This window comes from Phaseolus vulgaris, chromosome 5, assembly GCF_000499845.2.
Source record: "Phaseolus vulgaris cultivar G19833 chromosome 5, P. vulgaris v2.0, whole genome shotgun sequence".
In the NCBI taxonomy this organism is placed as follows: domain Eukaryota; kingdom Viridiplantae; phylum Streptophyta; class Magnoliopsida; order Fabales; family Fabaceae; genus Phaseolus; species Phaseolus vulgaris.
In genome coordinates this window covers 29,648,071-29,676,037 of record NC_023755.2, presented here as the reverse complement: position 1 = coordinate 29,676,037, position 27,967 = coordinate 29,648,071, and the positions used below count along the sequence as shown (strand labels likewise).

The following is a 27,967-nucleotide window of genomic DNA, read 5'->3' as shown; positions in this document are numbered from 1 at the left end:
TAGTTCATAAAACTGCAAGATTAATATCCAATTTGGATCGGGAATAACTATTCTCCATGAGACACTGTTTTTAATTTCATTGCACATAAAATACGAGATAGATTGATCTCGTCTTTCTCATTGGCCCAGAAGGAGATGGAGTTGCAGCACATTAAAATATGGATTCATATTTCGCATGTTCTGCGAAAACGAACAAAATTCACAAATAGTCCACAACATCAGCCGATAATACAACGTAAAAACTCTACCCAAAGTTTTCTATGTACAAAAGATATTGCTTCAGCACAAGGAGTACTCGATGTCCATCAAACGAGAAAGAATCTCCTCACAACTTGGCCTCTCAAGAGATTCTGCCCAACATTCTGCAGACAAAAAAAACCGTAGTAATTAGTTAAAGCAGCCGATTCAGAATTCTGCCATAAACATGAACAAAGGAAAGTTGCAGGGACCTGAAATCAGCCTTCCTAGAGGGCCTTCTGGTATTTCCAATCTGGAAGCCTCATTTGCAACGGAATAAACCACCTAGTCAGCAGAGAAAAATGATTTTTTTTAATGAAGCACATGACAGAAAAATAGAAACTATGACGCAACATGAACAGATAATGTGTTGAATATTATACCCTCTCAGGTGGTACTCCTTCCCATGGTCTGCTCAAGGTGCAGAGTTCCCACATTATCACCCCAAGGCTAAAGATATCACATTTTTCTGTGAATGGTTCGTTTCGAATGAGCTCAGGAGCCATCCATTCTGGAGTTCCAGCCGAGGAAGAATCTCTCATGGGAGACTCTGTCATTAATCTTGAAAGCCCAAAATCACATATTTTCACAGTCCAATGCTTATTCACCAGACAATTTGCGCTTTTCAGATCACGGTGAACAATCTTCATTCGATGTATGCACATCAAACCCCTACACACAAGCAAGTTATTCTCATCCATATTGATAGACCAAATGTAATCTTTCCAGAAATGGGGTACATAAAACTTAATACTGAACAGGATATTCAACCAAGGTACTTGGTATTCATAATTCATATTTTAAATCATTATCAAACAGGTGGCAAGAAAAGTATATTTTTAGACGTATTAAGTTATAAAATTAAATATAATAATAATTCATAATTAAATAATGACAAATCCACACAAAAAAATTATGTTCCGCAATTAACAAAAAAATGCAGCTATTTCTCCAGTGAAAGTAAATTGGCAGGGAAATTTTATGATTTATTGAAAGACAACAATGTAGTAATTAATTTGCAACACCTGTTTATAACATTAAATGCCAATGAAACGGATACGATTCTGTAAGTTTGAACAGAATAACCATAAACTTACTTGCATATGTCACGTAACATCCTTAGTCTTCTCCGCCAATTAAGCTTTTTCTTTTGACCACTTAAATGTATCAAGTAATACAACGATCCCAATTCCATATATTCTGTAATCATTGACAAGCGTGGAGGCTTTGTGCATGCACCGAGAAACAAGATAACTGCATATAATTTCATCACTAAATAAATAACAGCTGATTTCAAAGGAAAAAAGCTACATGAGATTTCTTATAACCAAGTATGCACAATATTATTTCATTCTTTGAGTAAGGAATATTTATTAAAATAATTATAAATATCAGTTGAATTGAAACAATAAAAGATAACAGTTCAGATTTTCTTCCCTTATTACCATATAAAGAAAACAAAATGTTTTAGGACAACGTAAAAAGTCACAACTATAGAACAGTAAATAGTAAGGATGTTAGAGAATACCATTAGGATGTCGGAGTCGGCTGGAGGGAAACAAATGCCAATTCAGTGAGAAAAGAGAGTCAGAAAAATGTATATATATATATAAAACAGAAATGCTGAAAAACAGTATATAAATGGCAAGATACCTCAGAATAGATATCTCATTACAAAAATCTTCCATATTTTCAGCAGTTAAATCTTGCTCTAGAAAAACCTTGATTGCAACATCTGTGCCATTCCATATGCCACGGAAAACCTCTCCAAAGAAACCTGAAAAAGAACAATACATCAATGCTCAAGCAACTACTTCTTTGGTCAAGAATTCCCTCGAAATAGTAATTTACCAGTAACCATAAACATGTCAAACAGACAATTTTATTTTTCAAAAGTTGAATAGCACACTTCCACTCAAAATTGCATAACATGAATCCGCTCCAAGTAAATAAATAAACTCCTTTCTAATAAAGCAAATCAATATAAGATATTATTCCCCTCTAGTACCAACTCAAACTTCAAATCAAATGTTTCAAGCTAAGGTTGTGTGGCCCAAGACAATCAAATATCTCAACTATCATCCAATATTACACTACTTTTATTAACTTGCCACTCACAAAGAAGCAAGGAGAAAATCGACAGCAGAAATAGAATTCAATCGCTTCTAGTAATTCTCAAGAAATAAATAACACACCGAACATATAAAATAAAAGGAAAAGAAACACCAAAGTTGCATTATCCCGAAATAGCAGAAGCCAAAACAAAATCAGCTTAAGCAGAGAAACTTGTTTAGATCGGCCACACTACTACTTTCACTGAAACCTAACAGCACTTCATTTTCTTTTTCTTTACTTTTTCCTTTTACAATACAATCTAACCTTTAAGGTGACATTTGGTTTCAGGAATATTAAAAAATTCCTAAGTGACATGGGAATTAAAGTTTCCCATACGTAGTAAATAGAATAAAAATAGTTCCTTTGTATAAAATATTCTTGAAAATGTTAATTTGTGAATAAGTGAGAACAAAACTTCCCATCTTCACAAGTCAGAATGGAATAAGACTTTCTGTGCTAATGACGATAAGGTTGCTAATCTTTCCCATGGTAACTGACTGTATACATATAATTCCTAGGAAAATTGAATAATAACCATACATATTTAATAAAATTACCCCGGAATCCTATTCCCAAGAATCTGTTTCTAATCCCATTTCTAAGACAAAACAAAACCCAATCTTTGAAATTGATGAAAATGAAATTTAATAAATGAAGAAAAGGAAAAGTGATCCATTGATTTATGTGGGAGCTGATAAAAAAAATTGATTTATGCGTGAGAAGAATATTTAGTACTGCAGTTTTTTTAGGGGTCTGAGGCACCAACTTTTTTCCCATTGGCTGTAAGAGATTCGGATCAGATCTTTCACAAATCCAACACAAAAACATACATACAGGTCTGATTAAATCTGTCACAACCCAACCCATAAAAAGTTGGTCTGTGATTTAGCCCGACAAATTGACTAAAAGCCATCTTTGCAATTAAATCAAGACTCTTAACTTGCCCATATGAATTATTTCAAACCATTAAGAGGGCAGATCACAAATCATGTGATTTTAACTGAGAAGTAACACTTACCAATCCCTACTCGAGTTCCAACAGTCAATTCAGAGAAGTCAATATTCCATTTTTCATACGGTAACAAAGGTTTATTATTGAACATTGGAGATTCCAGTACTTTATTCCAAGTTGACTCCATTTCATCATTCACTCCGTATCTCGACGGTCCACTTCTCTCCGAAGCATGACCTCTATAATCATGTGGTGAAGATGGTAACGACATTGCCTTCTGTGAATTTCCTTGGTCATGCTGACAAGAATATAGAGCATCATGATGGAAATTTGACACCTGTCCGCAGAATAAGAATCACATGTAGAGCAAGGAATATGTTAAATTTAACTGAATAAGCAGACACTAACTTCCATACAACCATAAATTTTTAACATGCGGGGTTGGAAACCGCATCACAAACCTGATGAACTCCCTAGCACAAAGAAAACATATTTTGATTTCACTTTATATTCAGTCATTGTTCAGTTTTGTGGTGGTTCTATTTCCTGGTCAAGTGTTGTGTATGTATTTTGTTTGTTATTTAGGTGTATTGAGTTGTTTTAATCTCTTCCCTTTATAGATTTTTTGGAAGTACATACAGAGATTCAATTCTTACAGAAAAAGGACAATCATAAATCTTGTGGAATAAATTACAGGTCCATTTAAATAGTGTAAATTTGAAATGCATTTTTTTCATAAAAGGAAATATTAATTATGATAGCATAACTGCTCTTCTGCTGTGTGATATAATCAAACTTTAGGATCTAAATTCTTACTGTTTTTTTTACTTATTTTTTCTATTCCATTTCTACCAGATCCTAATTTTCTTGGTAGATATCAATAATAAACAGGTCCACAACTACATTCAATTTGCCCTTAGAACCAGTCAGCTCAGAATTCAGACCCAAATTTATCTGGCAGCGACATGTACTGTTCAAACCACCCATACAGGCTCGGTTTTGACCCTTAAGCCTCATTCTAAAGATCATGCTTGACCCCTTTTCTTCCCACATCAAGACCTTATTGATTTTATTATAGCATAAATGTCTGGTAAATTTTCATGTCTTACACATACTACATAATCCGTTTTACTGCAACAATGCCCCAGTTTGGGATAGTTCACATAATCTTGCCTAACAAATGGCCTTGAAAGTAAAATACTGCTGGCTATGAACCAGAATCGAGAAATCAAAATTGAGACACAAATATTAGAAGAAACAAAGATGATATGGCAGAACCAAAAATAGAAATATTAGCACAGAAGATAATTTCTTAAGATGAGATTTTTTCCAGCCAAGACAACACTAAAGTGATATGAATAACATAACATGATTTGAGAAACCAAATCACATGAGATATGGAAATCAGTCAACAAAATGATGGGATTATCATGACTATGAAAACAGTGGAGTAAAGATATAGGTAATATAGAAGCATGATGTAAAGAGTTTTTTTATGAGATGTTGAATGATCCGCAGGCAGAGAGACAGAACATAAGGTTTAAATGATAGCATATTCCACTGTTATCAAAATAATGCAAACATACATTTTTCTGAAGGTTTGCATCACTACTATTATTGTTCGGAGAGTTATCATCCCCTCGTTCTCTCAAGAGACGATTTTGCTTCAGAGTTTCATTCATAGCCCGCACAGCCCTACATTGAATCGATCCTGGGTTATCACAGTATTTCAAACAACTTTCTTACTAACACGCATACAAAACATTAAACAAATAAAATAACAAATAACTATGAAGTTTGGATATTGGGAAAGAAGGATCATTGGTTGTACTCAACACAGGTACATATCACAATCATGCATTATTTGAGTTAGTTATTTAGCTTAAAGCAGGAACCAGACATAGCATTCAAGTCTCCAATCGTAACAATAAATCAAATTAATCAACTTTGAAGTCAGAATTAAAGCGAAGATTAATTGATCAAGAAAATCAGATTTAATGCTTTTATATGTTACACACAATATCTATAAAGAATGCCGAAATATACATGGCACAGAGGGTTTTGAATCCCCGTAAAACAGGCAGGAGGGGGAGGAAAGAATAAATTAAGAAAAATAATTAATTCATGGACTGTTGGGAGGGGTGATCAAATTAATTTCTAGAATGATTTATGGTGTTCTTCTAAATGCATTTCCTTTATTACTAGGGTGCCTTATCTTGAAAGAGGTAGTCTTACCTCTACTATTGTTGATGGTTGGAACGACTCTGGTTGGTATCTTTCTTCAGATAATTTTAGACATCCTGTATTCATTCTATTAATCATTTGATGCTCTCCGATTTGCCTGATGTTCCTAATTGGAGGATGGAGGACAGTGGGGTTCTTAATCAGAAAGCTACCAGGAATTTTTTCTCTTCTCCTTCTACTTGTGATTGGGGGATGTTAATTTGGTCTAGTTTCATTCCTCCTACTAAATCTTTAGTGCTTTGGAAAGTCATTCATAAGAGGCTTCCAACTGATAATGAAGTTCAAAAAAGAGGTGTTGTTTTATGTTCTATGTGCTCTCTGTGCAGGGAGCAAGAGGAGAGTATTGACCATCTGTTTTTTAGTTGTCCTTCTGTTTATTTTATTTGGTCCTGGCTTCAGAATATCTTTCCTACTCTTAATAATTTTTCATGTTCTGGTTTTATTACTTTTCTTAAGTCTCTCAATAGCCCTATTATTAAGCACATTAGGCAACCTTCTCTCTTTGGATGATATGGAGGATGAGGAATCATACTAGATTTCAAGAGTGCATTAGTATGGTCTCTGCGATTCACATGGTTAAGGACTGCATTCGGATTTCGGGTAATATGTCTAATTAGATGGATGATTTCTCTATCTTGAAATTTTTTGGATTAGCACCAAACTTGGTTATGTCTCTGTTCTTGTACAAGTGTATTAGGGCTCCCTTGTTGTAGGCTAGACTAAAGTGAACATTGACGGTGCTGCCCGAGGCTCTCCAAGCCCCACGGCTTGTGCGGGTATCTTCAGAGGTAGTCGTGGGGAATATATTAGTGGTTTTTCTACTTTTTTGGGGAATCAGAATGTCTTGTATGCTAAGGTCATGTGGGCTATTTTTTCCATTGAACATGCTCAGAGGACTGGTTCACAAAGCTTTGGTTGGAGAGTGATTCTACTTTGCTCTGTCAAGTTTTTTCTTATGCGTAAGTGGTTCCTCGGACTCTTAGAGGAAGGTGGAGAAGATGTATGCAACTATGTGTTCGCTTGGATTTCAAAGTTTCTCATTTTTAGGGAAGGAAATAATTTTGTTGATAAATTGGCTAATTTGGGTGTTGATAATAAGTTAGACATGTTTTGGTACTTTGTTATACCTCGTTGTCTTAGTTTGGATTTTTTTCCATAACAAATACCAATTTCCTTTATTCCATATTTAGGTTGTGTTCCTTTTTCTTTCATGGGCTTTGGTTTGGTCCCCCCATGTTTTGTATTCTTTTCCTTTCTCTTTTATGTTGTGTTTCAGGTTATGGCAAATGATTAGTAGACATTGATGTGTCAGTCTAGCTGAGATGTCAATTCATAATGATGTCCTAACATGAGTTTTATAAAAAAAAACACAATTTGGGAAGTCACTTAAATGTGTATTCTGACAATGGTATTGTTCATGAATTCATATGTATGGATTCATCACAACAAAATCACATTGCTTGCTGAAAGAAAAAACAAGCCCTTCTCTCTCAAATGTTTTTTCCTAAATCTTATTCTGTAGAGGTTGTAATGAGTGCATGAATGATAAAGAAGAAAATGAGCAAGAACACATAATACTAGAGAGTTACAAGAAGCATGTCAAGACAAATGGTTCTTGCTCAACAAAATATTTCTCTTTCTTCCTTATTTTGTATTTCTTGAACTAATAATTTGTAGGGTTTTATTCATGTTGAAGTTTAATTAGTAACTAGGTTTATATGGGCATTTTCAAGCCCAAAATAGCTTCATAAATTCTTAGCTAAGACTCAAGAGAAAAAGGAGCAAAAAAAGAAGAAAACAAGTCTTTGTGCAAGGAAATTGAAGCCCAATTGGAGCCCATTCTCAAGAGTGAACTTCGGCTAACCAAGGAGTCAATAAAAGCAAGACAAGCATATGCACAAGAGGCATACACAGCCTCCAAATCCAGCCAATTCAAGATATTCTTTGATTTTATTTTTTGAAATTTGAATTTTCCCTCCATTTGTATTTCAAACTTTTGACCACCACATGTGTGCTTTAGAAACCACACACAATCAATTTTGTGGGAAGTTAGATCCTAAAGTCGTTAAATGTATGTTCATTAGCTATACCTCTGATAAAAAAAGGATAACACTCTTACCATCCTTCAAGTTGAAATATTTTACCCATGTGAATGTCATTCTTCAATTAACTGAACCTTTTTATATGTGGCCTCAGGTTCAAGGGGAGGGTTCTATAGAAGCTAAGTTTTTTTTAGTAGTCTCTTGAGTCATCCTTTGTGTCTTTGATACAATAGTCCCGTCTTGATAATATGATGGATGATATGATTGTTGTAGGGGATGATGAACATGAGAAACAAAACTTGAAAGAAAAGCTCGTTGCTCAGTTAAAGATAAAAGATCTAGGAAAATTACTTCATTGGATAGAAGTTACTTACTCGAAGAAAGGCATCTTAATCTCCCAAATAAAGTATGTTCTTGATCTTCTCAAGGTAACACAGGTTAAGATTAAGTGCAAAAACATTGGAGTTCCCATAGAACAGAACCACATAATTGGGAGTGATGAAGGTAGTCCCACTGTGAATACAGGCCAATCACAGACTTGTGGGGAAGCTCATTTACTTAGCCCAAACTAGACTTGACATAGCTTATGTTGTGAGAATAGCAGTCAATTCATGCACAATACAAGGGAGTGGCATTTTCAGGCTATGAGCAAAATCCTTCAATATTCAAAGACAAGACCAGGACGAGGATTGTTGTTCAAAAAGAATGAAAAATTAAATATAAAGGTTGTATATTGATGTGAAAATTATGCAGAGTCTGTTACAGATAGGAGGTTCACCTCAAGATATTGCATGTTCTTAGGTGGAAACGTGGTTATTTGGAGAAGTAAAAAACAAAATGTTATTGCAAAGTCTAGTGTAGAGGTCAAATTCCGAGCCATGGCACATAGGTGTGTGAATTGTTATGGTTGAGAATTATTTTGAAAGATCTTAAAGTGAAATGTGAAGGGCTATGACTCTATTGTAATAATAAATCAACTCTTAGCATTCTAACAATCTAGTTCTACATGGTAGGACCAAACACGTAGAGACAGATTAGCACTTCATCAAAGAAAAACTAGATAGTGGCCTTATCACCGCTTCTTACATCCCATTAGGGCTTCATTTAACTGATCTTCTTACAAAGGTCTTCCCACAGAACAATTCCACAATTTCACATGGACGCTGATAATGATTATATTCATTCACCAACTTGAGGGGGGAGTGTTGAGTTAGGAGAAAATACTTTGTTGAGTTACAAGAAGAAATTGTAATCATTACAAGTATAGAGATCTTTTGTAATCATTACTTTAGGGATAAATTTCTCTATGTAGATGTTAATGTACTGTTTCAAATTATTCAATTCTATAAAGATCTTTTCTCTCATATAGCTAAATCCTTTTCAAGATAAATCACACTTTATTTACCTCAAATTGAATAATATCAAGTACAGAAAGACGACCTAAAAAAGCCACAAATCAAAAAAGAATAACATCCAGTAGCAAAAGATGTTATTTTTGCTCCACAAATAAATCACTTCCAGCTTCAAATGCCAAAATATGTTATGTTTTCCCCAACTGGACCTAGTTTTATGAACCTCAATAAATACAAATTACCAGCTCTGCACTGGGCATATGTAATCCTTCATGAGATTTAAATAGAAAAAATAAGACCCTTTACTCGATCAGTTTGGTTGCCATGGCAACACCATTTTCTACTTTCTACTAATGGTCTGTTGGCACAACAGAAAAGCCACAATAACTAAAGAGAAAAACAAAAATCAAACTCTCTACACTTGAAAAAACAAATGCAGAAGGTAACATGAAAGGAAACCCTTTGACTAAAAAATTTAAGATAAAAAAGAGTGTATCAACTAGACACAAATATGTTACGTGAAGAGAATGATCCAGGGAAGTTATCATCTTTAACAAATCCAAGAATACATGTGCGTATGCATATGTCCAAAAAAGGAATGAATCACAAAGAAGAAAACATACTAGAAATGGAAATTCAGCTGTTCAGTCAAACATTTCAAACAGATTATACAATATGTCAAGCAAAACATACTTCACAATGAAGCGAGTATAAACCCAGAAGCATCTTAGAACAACAATCAACCTTACGATATCATCTCCAATCTCAGGTGTAATGCTGATGCTTCTTCTTCTTATCCTACGGGCTTCTGACGAGGATGCGCCATCTGACCTATAGCTAGATCTGAGAAATGGACAAACTTCTCTTACAAACCATATCTATAAGAAGAAATCACGAGATTAAAAAAAATAAGGACAAAAAAACAACATTCTGCATCATTCCATATATAATTATTGCCTGGGTTGAGCAAAGTAAATGCTGGCCCACACAATCTCATCCTACTTAATCCCATTCAATTCAACAAAATCCAAAAGTAGAGAGGTAAGATATGCTTTCATGATGGGTATGTAAGAAAACAGTACTTCAAAAGCAACAAACCACAACAAATTATGAGCAGAAAGGTAGATCATTTCTGCAGTCCCTAGTCCAATCCAGCATCTAGACTGATGATGATTGGTGATTACCTTTTTTTCTTATTTAGGTTTTAGCAACATTTCAAAGTGAACTGACAGACAGAATGTGAAGATATTAAAGATTAAAAACGCATACTCATTGAAAGTTTTGCACAACACACATACATATTAAATCTCTTCCATCAATCATGTAAAAATACTGATTAATTGTTCATAATAATAATAATAAAGTGAAAAACATGATAATCTTGGGTAAACAAAAGTTATCAGCCAGTCTTTATTCAGAATGTAAGGAGAACCCTAAACAAATAAATAAATTAAGTTAGTAAAACAAAAGGCACAGTATACTTGCAAAAAAAAGTGGGGCCATATAACTAAACAGTATAAAGCAGATATTAGGGATAAAAAAGATGACAACCTTGATGTAGCTTGATCATCAGTAAAATCTCTAAATGCTGTCCTATCACCACTCCTATCACCACTAAGCATGGACCGTCCACGTGCTCGAATTGAGGGATGTTCTGGACTGCAAAACCAGAAATATTTCAAACACAAGGTAGGCGGAGAAGAAGTCATTAAAATTAGTATATAGAATTTGGAGAATGTTTGGATAACCTTGTCACTAAATGCAAAATGACAACATTCAACATGCCACAAAATGCAAAACGAAAGGCAAACTAGGCATGTCATAAGTCCTAATAAAAAATTTGTAATAAAAAATCTCCTCTAAAATAGCAAGTAAGGGTGTATCTGACGTAAGATTAGTTACTGATAAATTCACAAAAATTTCGATGTCGATGCATCAATAGAAAGAATGCAGGAACTAAAAAATAATTATAGAGAAAGATAGAAGCATCTGCATCAAAGTTCAGATATTTGAACATTGGATGATAGCAAGGTTTCAAACTCGCGAGTCTACGTAGACTCGTGGAAGCTCCATAGACTCGACTCGTAGGATCGACTCGTAGACTTGTAAGAGTCTACTTTTAACCTACAACCTGCGACCACCGCAACCACCACACGATCCACCTGCAACCCACAACCACTGCGAACACCGCAACCACCTGCAACCAGCGAACGCTCTGTTCAATCGACCGTCGCACTCCATAGAAGAAGACGCAGTCCACAAAAGACACAAACGCAAATGAAAATGAAACACGAAACCCTAATTTCCCCATTCAGAACGACACCGTTTTGGGGTTAAGAAAAAACCCAGTTGGACTCGCCAACTCGGACTAGAGTCGCGAGTCCAATCCGATTTCACCGAGTCTGCGCCGAGTTTACCCAAAACATGAGTCTACTACCGAATTAACTCGGTAAGGCCAAGTGGACACGTAAACTCGAACAAGTCAACGAGTTGACTCGCGAGTTTGATAACCATGGATGATAGTACAATAACCCTAATTCCAACAAGTTATACAAGACCAAAAGGAGTCCGCATATTACAAGAGCATCCTAATATAAAAGACAAAAAACAAAATGATATGCAAGAAAAGCAAATCCATGCTCCATGACAAAATTAACATATTCTCCTATTATTGATTCAAATTTAAAAATAAAATTGGTTTCCACAGAACTCGGGTCTTCATCATGGCCTTATTTTTAAACACTTTGCACCACAAAACAACCAACAAAGTGAAATTTCATTCTCAGTGTCATCACTGCAATTTTGACGAGTATGTTTGCTCCAATCATCATCATGCAGTTCTAGTGCATGCATATAGTTAAAGCCACCATCTTGTGCCACGCCTAAACCATCAATTCCTTAAGTCATAAATGCATAACTTTTATAAGTCCAAAATACTCGATGAAGACTATAGAAACCACATCGATCTTCATAAGCCATGAAATTTCTAGAAGAGTAGTAAGCCACTACATCTAAAGTGCCAACACTAACAATGTTTTGCATTTTTTTCTTTTCTCTTTTATGTTATGTTTCATGTGATGGCAGATGATTAGTGGATTTTGAGGTGTTAGTCTAGCTGAGATGTCAAGTGATGATGTCTAAGATGAGTTTAAAAAAAAACAATGACAATAAAACGTATTCATCACAAAAAACCATGTGCACTTTATCATCACCAATTTCTCCTTATATGATTCTTTTCTCTATCCACTGTGATACACTTCTACTGAATTTTTCAGTCTGAAACCAGCCAAAGAGTGGTATGTGTAATCTGTAATTAAATATGTCAAGTAAATTTACCTATGCTGCTTCCAAGAATCATTGTGTAGTGAAAAAATGCAACCAATGTCAATTCCAAAATAAATGTAAAGATGAAAACTATGATAGAGAAATCATGAACTTCACACAGATCATGACCATTACTTCTGTGAAAATATATATAATATTCCATATTTGGAAAGAGTGATCAGTCTATCCTATCAGATAGGGTTCAGGATAAGTTCATACGGCACTCCTTTTTTATCTTGAGAACAATATCAACGGCTATACCTTGTAGTATAGTATCACACTTCAAGCTCTAGCCATTAAGACTCTAAACCTTCTCATACTGACAGACCAAGAGAAGAGGGACAAACCAGAGTAAAAAAAACACTTGTAATGCCATCAAAGAGAAGTTAAAGGCTTTATCAACTTAAACAGAAAAAGTTTCTAAGCACCCAGATCAACAAAGTAACAAACAAATATCATTAATAATATAGATCATGTGTTTTGAACCTAAACCAAACTTATGTATACCCACATATCACTTTGGAAAAAAAAATGAATAGTGAATAACCTTGAACTAGCTGTCCTCTGTTCAGCAATGATCTTTCTCCGACTACGCCGACCTAATGTAGTGCCAATGTTGGGTTCACTATAAGACAAGCTGAGATAATTGACAAAACAGTTCAAACAAGAAACAGTTGGTACATAGTATCGTGCATTATTACAGATTCGACTAAAATAAATTCCCTAGGTATACACCAAAAAGCTAAAATATAACAAAACTTAAAGCAAGGAAAAAGTGGACCATCTGCACCCTAAATGAAAACAATGGGAAAAAGCCACCATGAAAAACAGTTGATAGGGAATGGAAAGTATTACCTCAAACTGTTATTTGATTTCAACATCACATTTCTCAAGGAAAGGCCCAATGCATTTGAAGATGGTTCAAATTTTCTATGGAATTGGAGGCTTTCCTCCTTCTCAACACTGAAAGAGGGGACAAAGAAATACCAATCAATTGGCAACTCTTGTAACTGGAAGAAAATATAAAAAACATTAAAGATGAAGCTCCAGAGGTTTTGTACCTATAATATCAACTCATTTATTATTGACAATATCGGGAAGTTGTATTTGAGCAAATGTTCAGTGCAAGATCAACTTGACAATTTTGGCAAATGCATGATCAAAAGGAAAAAATAAAAGTTGACAGCTGTATGGCACTTTCAAATTGCAACAAGTCATCCTATTTGATAGTTCTCCCTTTTCCAACATGGTATAAAACTTAAAGACTGTTAAAATGGTTAATTATTATTTTGTTGTACAACTTTTATAAAGCTGCTTTTTGGGTGTATCTAGTCTCGGGATTAAGATTAGTAAGCTCTAGTTATTCCTTGTTTTGTACTCTTCTCATCTTTTCATATATATAACAAAACAAATTATTTGAGAAATACACTCACCAATTTTACTCATGCCTAAATTCAATGATATCTATCAGAGTATATAAACCCTAAACACTTATAAGTATTGGTTTTTTTATCTTCTTCTCGATCCTCCCTATACCAATGAGTCTCTACACTTGAAATGGACACCACAAATCCCATCCTTCCTTTCTCTAGTACTCCTGCCATTACAAACTACAAAACTCAATTGGAAAATTACTTGTCACAGTATGCTGAGTTGTGGCTCCTTGTCTAGGATACCATGACCATTTGGAGAAGGAAGGTAGTGTTATTCCCATTGAAAATAAATCTAAGAAGTAAAAGTTTGACTTCCAACAATGTGTTTTTGTATGGTAGTCAGTTGAACAAGACGTCTTAGATACACTAGGATCCTTCAAGACATGATTTTGGAAGAAGGCCCATGACAGCAAAACATTTTGACATACAACAAAACATTTTGACAGCAATAGTAGAACTAAAGTGATTCCTTGTAGCTAACTCATTGGAGGATATCAACAAAAAAAATTGATAAGTTTTGTGCAACCTTGATTCTAAGAAGTCCAAATTCAGATTTTGATCATGAAAGTGATCAAATTCTGGTTGGTGATAAGATCCCTTCAATGCACAATTTAGTGACTAGACTTCTTCAAGTGTCTACTTTGGTGAAAGATGAAAATTCAACTCAAGTTATTGAAACTTCAACAATGGTAGCACCTTGTGCAAGAGGAGGTCATAGCAATCGAGAATGACGTGGTAGCTGAAGTGGACATCCTTGATGCACACAGTGCCCAAAAAAGTTGTTATGCTTGCACGGTTTCTCAGACAAGGCAGTCCACTTGTTTAAATCTGAAAAGGGAGACTCCAAGTTTTCTAATGAAGTGTACTAAGAATATTTTAGTCTTGAATCTTTAAATTTCAAAAGTACAATTCAATCTTCTTCAGCACGTTTCAACATGTATTTCTCAATGTATGTAAGGACAACGTCCTAACATACTTGATTCAAGTGCCTCTAACCACATTTCTTGATGGAAACCGTCCAGCCACAACATCCACGGAATAAGGAGGATAAATACCTAAAGCTTTGTTCAGAGACTTATTAGCATAAATGGGCCTAATTGGACTTTTGTATATCTTTGGTAAACCCAATAAAGAGAACAACTCTAGGAGAACGGACTATACAAAGTATCAAAGAAGACCTCCACACCATGAAAGAAAAATAGAGCTTTGGTCAAAGGACTCCAAGAAGATTGAGACTCGGCTGGCTTCAATAGGACCAAGTCAAAGATCTTTTTAGGTCAAACTTTAGTTTAAATAATTTGTAAAAAATAGATTAGGACATTTTATTTGAGCCATGTATTGGGCCTTGGTTTAATTTTGAGCCTTGTATTTGAGCTAATAGAAGAATGGATGTGTATAGTAGGGTGGGTGTGTATAGTAATAAAGTGGGTGTGTATGGTAAAGTGACTCACCACTTGGCATGGGAAGAATAGGTGTGGTATGAGAAGCATGAATGTCCACATGGTTCTTCCTCAATGGATAGGATCCACACCAATTAAAAGGTGACATTTGTCAACTTCTCATTTGAGAGGATCATGAGCATGGAACATGTGACGCTACTTGTCACCTTGCCATTGGAGATTTTTTAGGACATGTCTCTTATAAATAGGAGTGCACCTCTCTTGTAATTTTTCAACTTGGAATTAGTAATAAAATGTTGTCCATTTTTTGTCATTCTACTTGTTCCTAAGTTCTCCCTAGGTTAGTCTCCTTCAAGATTCGCCTAGACTCTTTCCTAGTGAATTTGCCTCACCTCTCACTCTCTCTCACAAATTCCTAACTCCACTTCAATCCATGGAAACTCCTCCTAAGTTTCTTTAATGCTTCCGCTCTTCAAATCTCTTTCATCATCCATCCAAAGAGGAAATACAAATATCACTACTAGAAGAAGAGCGTTTTTCCATCATTTCTAATAATAGTTCTTCATTCAAGTTTATTTCTTCCCTGAAAATTCCTTGCCTTGTTATTGTAGCCAATAGATCCAAAGTTGCATATCATGGAATTGTTCAAGTTCCTTTATTTCCTTTAAATATTAACTTTGTGTTGTACATTCCACATTGTCCTTCTATCTCAAACTCTCTATGCCAATTGTAACCTTTGATTCTAATTACTTTGTCATTCAAGAACTTGGTACGAGTTGTCTGATTAGAAAGGACATGATCAAGAAGTCTTTACTACCTTAAATTGAGTTTGCCTAAATCCTATTTTGCAACCTCAACCCCTAAACTTTTGCATGCCAAGTTTTGGCCAAATTGAAGATAATATTCCCTAGTCTTAAGAACTTCAATTTTTAGAATGTGAATTGCGTCAATTAGGAAAAGATGTTAGGTTATCATTTCCTAAGCATACTTAAAAAAAGATGCAACTCAATTTTCTCTATCATTCATTTAGACATTTGGGGACCAAACCTTACTACATCTTTTGGTTTTAGATAATTTGTAACCTTCATTGATAAATTATCTTGATGTACATTGGTTTATTTAATGAAAGATAGATTCAAACTTTTGTCCATATTCATGTCTTTAATGAGATTGAGAACCAATTTGGAAAAAGAATTAAGAATCTTCCAAAGTGACAATGCTAAAAGAATATTTCTCTATTAAGTTTCCTTCTTTTTATCCTCACAAGGTATTCTACAACAATCCACATCTTCTACACATCACAACAAAAATGGCATGGAAGAGATGAAGTATAAACATCTCATTGAAATTGTAGGCTCCCTAATGTTAAATATAAATGTTCACAAACATCATTGGGAAGTCTTCACCACTCGTTTTCTAATAAATAAAATATCTTCTTCCTCTCTTGAAAATTAAATTCCTCACTCCATTATTTTTCCAAAATAAACCTTTATGTCATGTCTCCCCTCGAGTGTTTGATTGTACTTTTTGTTCATAATGTCTCTCAAGGTTTAGACAAACTTTCTACAAAGGCTATTAAATGTGTTTTTGTGGGATATTCTCGTCTTGAAAAAGGATACAAATGATATTATCCAATTACCAAAAGATATTATATGTGTGTTGACGTTGACTTTTTAAGGACACTTATTTCCTCATCCTCCATGGAAACTCTTTCTTCCATTCAATAGGTTCCCATATTCTATCCTTTGTTTCTTCTTCAAATTGGCCCATTGATTTTAAGAAAGGTACTTGGTCTACTTGTAACCCTTATCTTATTTACAATTTTTTGAGTTATCATCATTTGTCTCTATCATACTTCTTCATTTTTGCTTTGTCTACTACTCTTGTTCCTAAAACTATTTGTGAAGCACTTAAACATCCTAGATGGCGCCAAGCTATGATTATGAAATGTAAGCTCTTGAAAACAATTGCATGTGGGAGCTTATTCCTTTTCCCCCGAAAATAACATTGTTGGTTGTAGATGGTCTATGATGTTAAAGTTGGGTCTAGTGGTGAAGTTGATCCATAAAGCTAAGTTGGTGGACAAAAGATATATTTTATTGGAGATCCCACATCGACTAGAGATTAGGACATTTCATAATATATAAGTGGGTGCAAACCTCACTATATAAGCCGATTTTATGAGGTTGAGTTAAACTTAAAGTCCACTTCTTATTATGCTATCAAAGTCATTTTGAACCTATCCTAGTGAGTGTTTGTTGGGCTTATCAGGTCACTTGCTATCGAGCCGTTATCGGACCACCCATAATATGTAGTCCCACACACAAGTTGGTAGCTTCGTGCATGAGGGGGGTGTGTTGGAGATCCCACATCGACTAGAGATTAAGACATTTCATAGTATAGAAGTGGGTGCAAACCTCACTTTATAAGCCGGTTTTATGAGGTTGAGTTAGACTTAAAGTTCACTTCTTTATATAAATTTATGGTCTTTACTACTATGATACTTTTTCTCTTGTGGCCAAAATTAACATAGTTCAACTCTTTCTTGCTATGGTTATTATTCCCCATTAACCACTTCACCAACTTGACATTAAAAATGTCTTCCTTCATGATTATTTGAAAGAGGAAATTTACATGAAGCAACCTCCTAGCTATGTTGCTCAATGGGATTATGGTCTAGTTTGTAAAATATGTCGCTCTCTTTATGGACTAAAGCAATCACCTCAAGCTTGGTTTGGTAAATGTAGTCATATTATGCAGATTTTTTTATTGAAATGGAGTGAGGCAAATCATTTTATTTTCTATCATCATGCATCTATGTTGGAGATCCCACATCGACTAGAGATAAGGACAATTCATTGTATATAAGTGGGTGCAAACCTCACCTCATGAACCGGTTTTATAGGGTTGAGTTAGACTTAAAGTCCACTTCGTAATATGGTATCAGAGCCATTTCGAGTCTATCCTAGCGAGTGTTTGTTGGGCTTATCAGGCCACCCACTATCGAGCCGTTATCGGACCACCCATAATATGTTATCCCACGCACGAGCTGTCACTCTCGGCGTGAGGGAGGTATGTTGGAGATCCCACATCGACTAGAGATGAGGACAATTCATTGTATATAAGTGGGTGCAAACCTCACCTCATGAGCCGGTTTTATGGGGTTGAGTTAGGCTTAAAGTCCACTTCGTAATAATCTCCTAGGAAGTGTGTTTATCTAATGCTTGATGTTGATGATATAATTATTACACTAGAATTTCTCAATGAAAGAACACTTATTCATTCATATTCAGACCAAAGAACTTTGTTTCTTGAAATACTTTGTATTGAAGTGGCTCAATCAAAGGAAGGTATTGTACTTCCACAAAGAAATTATGCTCTTGATAATCTGGAGGAGATAGGGCTAGCCAAATTGCAAACCCATTAATAGTCCCATGGACCCAAAATCAGAAGCTAATGGTGGACCAAAGTGTAATTGTTTCAGATTTAGAGAGATAAACAGGGTGGTGGGAAAACTCACTTATATTACTATTACAATACCTGATATTTCTTATGCAGTTGGAGTTGTTAGTGAAATCTTGCAAGATCCACACATTGACCAATGGAATAATGTGACTCACATTCTCATATATGTCAAAAAGGTTCCAAGACAAGATGTTGTATAAGGACAAGAGAATTACTAAAACTTAGGGTATTCTGATACAAATTGGATTGGTTGTCCCATTGACAGAAGATCCACCACAAGATATTGTGTATTTCATTAAAGGGAATATCATGTCTTTGAAGAGCAAGAAGCAAAATGTTATTGTCCAATCCAGAATAGAAGTTGAATATAGATCTATGGCTTTGGCCACTTGTGAACTTGCAACTTCTGCAAGAGCTGAAATTTTGTGAAGTCAAGCGGATGAAGTTGCAATATGATAATCAAGAAGCTCTTCATATCGTCTCCAATCCAGTATTTCATGACAGAACCAAAGACAGAGATCGGTTGTTAGTACTGCATTTATCAGCTCTAATTATCAACTTGCAAACATTCTAGCTAAGTCTTTGAGTAGGCCAACAGTTTAGTTTATATGTTCCAAGCTTGGTACAGACAATTTATATGTTCCAACTCGAGGGGAAGTGTTAAAATAGTTAATTATTATTTTGTTGTACAGGTTTTATAATACTACTTTTGGGTGTACCTAGTTTAGGGATTAAGTGTCACAGGCTGTACCTTTCCTTGTTCTTTAGTCTTCTCATCTTTTCATATATATATTATACATCAGCTTAGAAATACACTCATTGATTTTACTCATCTCTAAATTCAAGACAATATTCTTTTATTTATTGAATCTGCTGACCTGGAGATGACATGCCATAGTACTACACATAAGGGGAAAAGTGTTGCAACGTTATTGCAGCAATTTAATAACTACAGCATGATCTGTTGTAACTAAAATTAGGGGGAACATAATCATATTTAAAGGGAACAAAAATGTAATCAAGCCTAAGCAATAATAACAGTTTTTAAGCCTGTTAGGATCTAACCTCTCTGAAACCCCAAACAAAGGGCTGTTTGGTTCTAATGGTGAATCACAAGAATCATTTTCAGCTGAATCACTCTCTCCTGCACCAGAAATGTGAGTCATAAAAACTGCCTTGGTTGATCGTGGTAACAATTGGCCTGGAAAACGCATAAGATCAACCAGCATTTCCACAGAATTTAATACAACTATCAGAGACATATGCTTGTACGAGTCTTGACATTCAGTAACTCCATCATTTGGCAAGCCCTGATAAAGAAAATGGTAGTACAAGATATATCTTTATAAATTAGATATAATGAAGAATGAAATGAATAACAAAAACAAACCAATCCCTTATCCCACAAGGCAAGAACAGAGTGGCAAAACTAATATAAAACATTGAGCCTCCACCATTAATTCTTCTGCTAAATGCATTGTAAATTTGCATGTATATTTGACATTAGTAAACTGGCAATCAAATGCAGACAGTGTAAGTAAGAGCAATTGAGCCCACCAACAGAATCTTACCACCATGAGCCTACTTTCAAGACCGACAGTATCAGCTAATACTTTAAATAAGATAGCTCGAGGACGGCAAGAACCATGCTTTATTTGTCCCAGCATCTGGACTCCTCGATTCTCAAACATGTTAGAGGTTTCATCTAGAGCAGCTTTTGCTGGACTTTCCGCATTGGGACGCTTATAAAAATCAGAAACCTGTTTAGAAACAGAGGTCAAAATTAGCATAAAACATCTTTAACTGTGCTTAGAAAAATAAATTTAATAACAGTCAAAAAAGAAAAGTTTCACACATAATTGATCTAATCCCTGTAATGCCCAGCAACAGCCTTGTAAATAATAAATATGGTGAAATTATTTCTTCCAAAAAAAAGTTGTAGCGGTCACTACTGATATCAGAAAAAAATTGTTAACACAGCCCAGCCAAATGAGTTTAAAATAAATATGTTTCTTGAAAAGTTAATACCATTTCGATGTTGGAAATTTCTATTTTATAAATTGTTTGGGAATATAATCATATGCATTATTTGAAACAATATGCATCAAAATTGTAAAGCACGTTTCTGTAGAAGGAAAGAAATAAATTCCAAGTTACAATAATGACATTAAACAACAATAATATGCTAAGATATACTTATACACTATAAAAGGGTGACACAATAAGATGTGGCAAAATACATACTAATCCAGCTATCTTCTTAATTATGGCAGCCGGATTTGAGTTTAATCCTTTAACTAGTGCCACAATCAATTGCTTTAACATGGATAACTTTTTATCTTTCTCTGAATCCACAAGAATGATATCAGCCTTAAAACCCTCTCCACTCAAAGCATGAAGCTCGTCCAAGGTAGGAATATTATCAAAAAGTTCCTTGAGTCTTTTTTCCTGCATGTTATCAAATTAATTAATAAAATACAGTGAGAAAAATCATTTTAGTCACACACCAAGAACCAGGGCATCAACAAACTCAAACAACAATGTGTCATGATCCATAATGACCAGAGGTTATTGAAACACGTAGTAAAAACTCTCACTAAGTAAAAATTATCTGGTACAGCTAAGTAGGATCAGCTCCCAGCAAGAAATTTCATCTGATTGGGTCCACATTCTTAAGACTTAAAGAATAACACTTGCAAATAAGATAACATATATTCATTGTTGCCAATGTCAAATTCCAGATTTTACTGAATTTCCCTTTTGCAAAACTAAATATGTGGTGCTCCGAACTACTTCCACTTGAGGTTGGTCATTAATGATACAATAAAAAAACAATTACTACGCAGATTGTCACTTCAGCTCCACTAATTATAAAACCCATGTGTCAAGCACTACCTACATTTGTATAATGCAACACACAATCCTTAACAAGTAGCAGCGGAAGATTGTTAATGATATTCCTACAATCTACATAACTTGAGCACTTGTCTGAAAAATAAATTCACAGTTCTGCATAACCCTCTCTCTCTCAACACACAAAACCTTCATTCAGTTTTGGATTAAAAAATTGTTATATAAAATCACTATTCAAACCTGCACTCCATCTAATAGGTAAGGCTTTTAAGAGAGATACTTAAGAGATTAGAAACTAGAAAGAAGCTAGTGCAGGCAATTGTTAGGACTTAACACAAGAGAAGAGTCCCACCCAAAACACTAGTCTATTAGATGGGAGAGTCTCAACGCTTAAATACTACATCAAGTATTTATTCTACTCAGTGTAGAACTCCTAACATTGTTACCCCCTTTAAGGGATGATGTCTATGACGGATTTCACTCTATCACAGAATAAATCAAAATTAGGATGCAGCTTTTGGAGTATGCAACAGAGCAAAAGCAAATAAAAAATCTTACAAACTTGGTGTATCTCTCTTAAGTATCAATTATCAGCAGTAATATATGCAACAAAAGATTACTAGCAACTCTAGCATGAGCAAATAGACATCTGCAACCCTAAGAAGGTAATGTAGAAATCAATCCTCACGGGAATAACGGAGTAAAAACCATTTGGTATGGGTTCTGAAAGCATTCCAGTGCACCAGAGAGTTTGTGATGCTTTCTGAGAAGACAAAACATCTTTAACAAAATGTCGAGGAGATTCTTTATTACTTAGTGTCTCATCATGAGAATCCAAAGAAACAGATCCAAATTTTTCAACAAAATCTGAAGGCCACCACGACACATTAGATGGCCCTTGCTCTGTCGGCCCTGCATCTTCTCGTGTCTCCTCCATGTTCTTATATATTTGAAATGAAAAACCATTTCGCCACAATTATTAACCCATAAGAGACATATCCAGGCTAAAGGTAGTTCTGAATATACAAAATCATTGATATAAATATTTCAGTAACCCCAACTGCTTCAGGCAGGAGATCATGTAACCTGCAAGAACCAAATAACAAGGATATGGCATATTAAAAAAAATAATTATCTGTTAAAAAAAATGAATGAATTTTCAAAATCATTATACATGAAACTGAAGCATTACAACCATGAGCCAAAAAAATTTGCTATAGAAAAATTGTTAGCATTGACCAAGCTCCACCACGCATGAATCCCATGATAATAATTAGATGATTCCCAAATAAACCGTACAAGTTAAATTTTCAGAACTGATATTATTACTGGTAAGCTTAGAACACCAGGAAGCAATGATTATCTCAAGTCCAAAGAATTCAAAATACAAGAGTGAGCCTATTGTGCAAGTTACAATGTTTCCAACAATCATCAGTCATGTGACACCCATAAACATCAAATATTGAACCCATAAAATGTAACCTATGTCCACTCTCCAAAGGCAACAGAAAATGCATCATGCATGAGTAAAAGTTGACTTACTAAGACCTTCTGACCATTTCCGATTCAGCATTTTCCCATTATTAAAAAATGAATACAAAGTATTCACCGTGTTACATTCCCCTAAACTATTTAAGCAGATAATGACAAAGACACTTGAGAAATATCAAATATCTAGATTTAAATGCAAGCATATCTTAAATATAGGACATGTGGACAAAGTATACTAAGCAAGCAACTGTAGAATATTCATATAACCAAACCAATCTTCTGAAAGACAAATACCATCCATTCACAACTGTATAATGTGCTGACTACAGAAATTCCCACTCCCGTATATTCATTACTTACAAATGTAACTTCAAATGCTATTGCATCCACACTGAAATTCTAATATTAACAAGTTTTAATATTCTGACTGTTTACTAGTTTGTAATATCCTCAGCTAGCAGGGTAAAGCTTTTGATGTTGTGTTGTTGCTGTTTTGTTGTTGTTGTTTACTAACTCATACCCACCCTATATAGTGCCAAGGCAAATAGCAACTCCATCACCTTATATTTTACCAAAAATGGTCTTTATACGAAATGATAAAGGTTAATCATCAAGATAAGCCCCACTGAAGCATTAAGGAATATTTCACTTGATCAATAAAGATCAGGACATATACATAAGACATGTCATTAATATCATTACCACTTTTACAATTAGTTTCCGTACCATTCATTGCACATCCAAAGGAAAACTCTTAGCACAAAACTAAATAAAGTCTGCAAAAAGTATTTGTGATTACCCTATATTTTGCATACTAAAGAATTTCTCCTATTCTTGCTTCTTTCAAGATTGTTAATATCAAACTGTACTATTAGTTTCCAGCTAAACTGATCATCCCTACTCAATGACAAGTCTATTCTCTTTCCGTAGTAAACTTTGTTTTCACTTTTCCATTTATTCTTGTCCCTTTCTATGGTTTGTGCATTTGTTTTAAACAAACAGAGGGAGAGGTCTGGAATACTTTGTCTTGTTTTAAATCATTTCCCTGTATCAGTTTATTTATGTGTTTCCATATTTGAAAAAGTATTACAGAGAAAAACACAAAAATTAACAAAAGTCAATAACAATCCAGCATGCCGCAAAGGGGGACAACAAAAAGACAGCTAGAAACTTCCTAATATAGATTATTGCTCTCATAAATCCCCAAGAAAAATCACACCAGCACTAATTGTATGAACGCAAAAAACCTATAACCTCTTTAAAGGAATGCCTGTACACTTTAATTCAAATTTCAACCGCTAACAGTGCAAAATAGTTCAGCCAAATCATCAATTCCAATTCAAATTTTCAAAAACCAGTAGTTTCGCAATACAAACGCAAAACACATTAGATCACGCACAGACTCAACTCCATTCACAGTAAATCACAAGAATAAAATAAATAAACTCCTTAAAGGACTCCGTAAGGAGCCACCAACGCCAGAGCCAGAACAATGCCTGAAGTGAGAATGTAAGGCCATCGGAAACATATGAAACACAAACGGATTGAATTCGGATGCACTAACGCGAATAGAAGCAGAAAGGAAATTATGAGTGAGATAAAAGGAAAGGCGAATTCACCGGCTGCAGATCCAAGCATTCAGTCTGAATCTGGATTGGCATCCAATAGCATTTGAATCTGAATCAGCTGTTAACAGCACATAATCGTTTTAACGCATACAGAGAAAACAAACTGAGAGAGAAGAGAGTGAGAGAGAGACGAAGGAAATAAAAAACGGAGAGAGAGATTTGAGTTTTGGATTGGTAGAAGAAGAAAGCAGCGATGATGCGCTTTTTGTTTCAGAGTTGCGAAGGAGAGAGTGTGTGAGAGAGAGAAGAGAAGGGAAGGGAGAGAGGGAGGGAGGGGGTGAGTCACGTGCAGTGCGAGAGGGATCTGGGGACCTCTCCCCGACAGCCAGCTAGCAAAAGGGTTGGCTCACCAACATCCACAACTTCTTACGCGTCAAAGCTATTATGCTATTCCCCTCTAGCCCTCTACTCTACCTTTTCCCTCAGTTAAATTTTTTCATTATTCTTTGTTTATTCACTTTCATTCACCTTTTTTATTTTTATTTTCTCTTTTATATTTACACTAATAAATAAATACTAATTTATTAATTAATTATTCCATTACTGATTCTTCACTCAATTTTATTCAAATATAAAAATATGTGACTGAGTTAAGAGTTATGATTAAAACCGATTAATCAAGATACTCATAAGTAAACTTAATAAATACTTCATATTAATTCTAAAAAATACTAATAAATTTTATAATAGGAATATAAAATTTACGTTAATGTTATTATTATTAAGAATTTTAGAGGTCATCATTAAATGAGAATGACAATTGTTGAAATTTATGTATTTTGGCAAAATTCAACTCTCTCTTAAATATATATATATATTGAATAATAATATAGAGTATATGGTCAAGAGAGTTATTTCTATATGAACCGTCCACATCAATTTGCACAATTTTTACACTGATTCAATTAATAATTTTAAATTTAAATTTAAATTTAAATATATAATTACTTTAAATATTTGTCATGTATAATATTCCTAACCAATTAAAGTTTAATTGAATCACGAGAAACATGTGATACTGCAGTATAAAAGAACTCCATAATATGCTCGTTTAGAATTATTTATAGAATTTTAAAATAAACATTTTTACTTATTAGAATACTTGGGTTGAAACTATTGAAAGAGGTGTTTGATTTTGACATTAAAAAATAAAAGCTTTCTCTGTGATGTGATTTTGTTTCTGTTGTCTAAAAATGAATAAATAACTAAACAAACTACCGAAGACTTGGAATACGTATGAGAATAGTCTTGTGGTACTACTAGTAGGTAAAATCTCGGTGGACCCTAAGATCAATGAACTCCAACCAATTCAAACCTTCATCAAGCTGCCACGCACGTGGGGGACTTAACATATCAACAAGTTATTGGTTATCACATATTTGACTTTTTTTTATTAATTGATGCCTTCAGATATTACTTAAATAAATTTTATTAAGATTTATGATGGAACCGTTGAATAATATTTTTAGTGAAAATTTGACATCTAGTTAAGTAATATATTAAAAATATTATTAATGTTTTATTTTTTTTCTTTAGTCGCATTCTCTTCTTCTTAACTTTTTTTTATTTCTAGTCGGTTGGAACATTGATTACCCTTAGTTTTATTTTTTTTATGTGGTCCTCATGTTTTAATTATTATTTGTAGTCTTTTGCATCATTTATTTTCTACACTTTATGTTTTATTTCTTATAAGACCTTTTAAAGATTAAGTAAGAACTCATTCTAAGTTAGTAGGTTAAGGTGAGTTTATGTAAAATATCATTTTTTTTAGGGTAAGTTAAGGTAATTTTTTTAATAGAGCTAAAATTTTTCTCAAATATTTTTATTTATTTATTTTTAATTATTTATAGAAAATTAGTACTTAAAAAATTACTAATTTATAGGAAATAATTTGTGAACTAAGATGTGTTAGTTAATATTAAAATAAATAACATACTGATTCAATTTTCTTATTTCTCAACAGTATTTTCTTTTGAAAACATAATATGAGTTAAGGTTTAATCAAAATTATGTACTGTATAACTATTATTTTTAATAGAATATCTCTACGGATAGAAAAATTATCTATATGAGTATATTAATTATAAATTGTTCATTTGACACTAATTAATTAAAATATTTCTATTATATATAATATATAAATAAAAGTATACACATTTTGGCTAACTTATATAACGTATTTAATGTATATGAGGAAATTCTTGACATGTTTTGGCCTTCATATTATAGATTTTGGCTAACTTACATAATATATTCAATGGATTTGAGCACAAAGCATTCATACTAGATTAAATTCACATTTTGGAATCAGATAAAGTTGAAATAGAAAAATGTTATTGATTTAAGTTTCATTTGAGGTATGATAAAATTTAGATTAAAAATATCTTTCTTTCAAAGTTAAATCTAATCAAAATTGAAGAATATCACGTGAATGAGATGATAAATAAAGTTCTTACACTAGTTAAAATAGTTTCAAAAGATGATTCAAATATTTTCTTTTAGAGTTGAAGGAGAATATGAAAGAAATCTATTCCTACCTCTTTCCTTATAAGTGAATTTTCATTAACATATAAATGAATTTTCATTAACCAAAACTTTTGTTATTAGAAAGAATGTAAGTCCGTGAATGTTTTTTCTCCTAAACTAACCCAAATTTTATTTTCTCTTTCCCTATCTTTTCTTTAATTTTTTTAAAATGATTTATTTATTTTTTCCACAATTAAATCACATCTTTGCCTAGACGATGAAGAATAAAATAATAGAATTTGGAAACAAAATTGTTTTAAATAAGTTATTTTTTTCCTCAAATTTTTTTCTTTCAAATTTTTTTCCTCATGGTATTTTGATATGCATATAAGATCCGAGTCAAATAGATCTATCTCGGTTAGTCTACACCTGTAATAATGTGTTATTTTTTGAATTAGATTTTTTATAAGTATATTAAAATTTTCATAATTTAGCATAGTATTGAAGAAATTATCCAAAAAGTACAGGATATAAGTTAAGTAGAGTTAACTTACTATATGAAAGTAATTAATTTGATAATTATAGTTTATGGATAACCTATTCTTATGTCTTTGAGATTTGTAGTTTTTGTTTTCAAATTGTTTGCATAATTGGATATTGAAGAATTTAATTTAAAGAGTTTAAGACTTCTTTGAAGTATGATTTCTTACAAGGGAATTGAATTTAACCACTTTAATGTTGTTTTGGATTATTTATTTTTTTTGGTTTATTAGTCCTAACTTGTTTGAGTTGATATGCATACATGTCATAATAAAAAATAGGTTTAGATCGATATTTAAATCTTGTTAGGATGAATAATATTGTTTATTTTGAATCGTTTTTATATGTGTTTGTTGATTTTACAATTAAATAATTTGTAATTTGTTCAATGAACTTACTATAGAGGACTAATTTTTTAATTAAAT

The 27,967-nt window shown here is 33.6% G+C and overlaps 1 protein-coding gene across 3 annotated transcripts; it reads right to left on the bottom strand.

Moving 5' to 3' along the window:
• Window positions 1-31: 31 nt before the first annotated feature.
• On the bottom strand, window positions 32-24,960 carry LOC137835391 (probable serine/threonine-protein kinase SIS8). Of its 3 annotated transcripts, none has more exons than XM_068643874.1 (17): window positions 24,528-24,960; window positions 22,106-22,503; window positions 20,809-21,012; window positions 20,136-20,324; window positions 19,630-19,874; window positions 13,122-13,229; window positions 12,814-12,903; window positions 10,494-10,601; window positions 9,687-9,785; window positions 4,891-4,999; window positions 3,371-3,641; window positions 1,891-2,014; window positions 1,766-1,785; window positions 1,335-1,491; window positions 621-909; window positions 450-522; window positions 32-362 (listed from the first exon to the last, which is right to left on the bottom strand). In XM_068643874.1, exons 2-17 carry the CDS (start codon window positions 22,352-22,354, stop codon window positions 280-282), a joined length of 2,418 nt encoding a protein of 805 aa, XP_068499975.1. In that variant the 5' UTR covers window positions 22,355-22,503; window positions 24,528-24,960; the 3' UTR covers window positions 32-279. The 3 variants fall into 3 exon arrangements, with proteins under 3 accessions (XP_068499975.1, XP_068499976.1, XP_068499977.1); XM_068643875.1 differs by having other exon boundaries at window positions 3,371-3,602; window positions 24,528-24,894; XM_068643876.1 differs by having other exon boundaries at window positions 22,126-22,503; window positions 24,528-24,890.
• Between the last annotated feature and the right edge of the window lie 3,007 nt (window positions 24,961-27,967).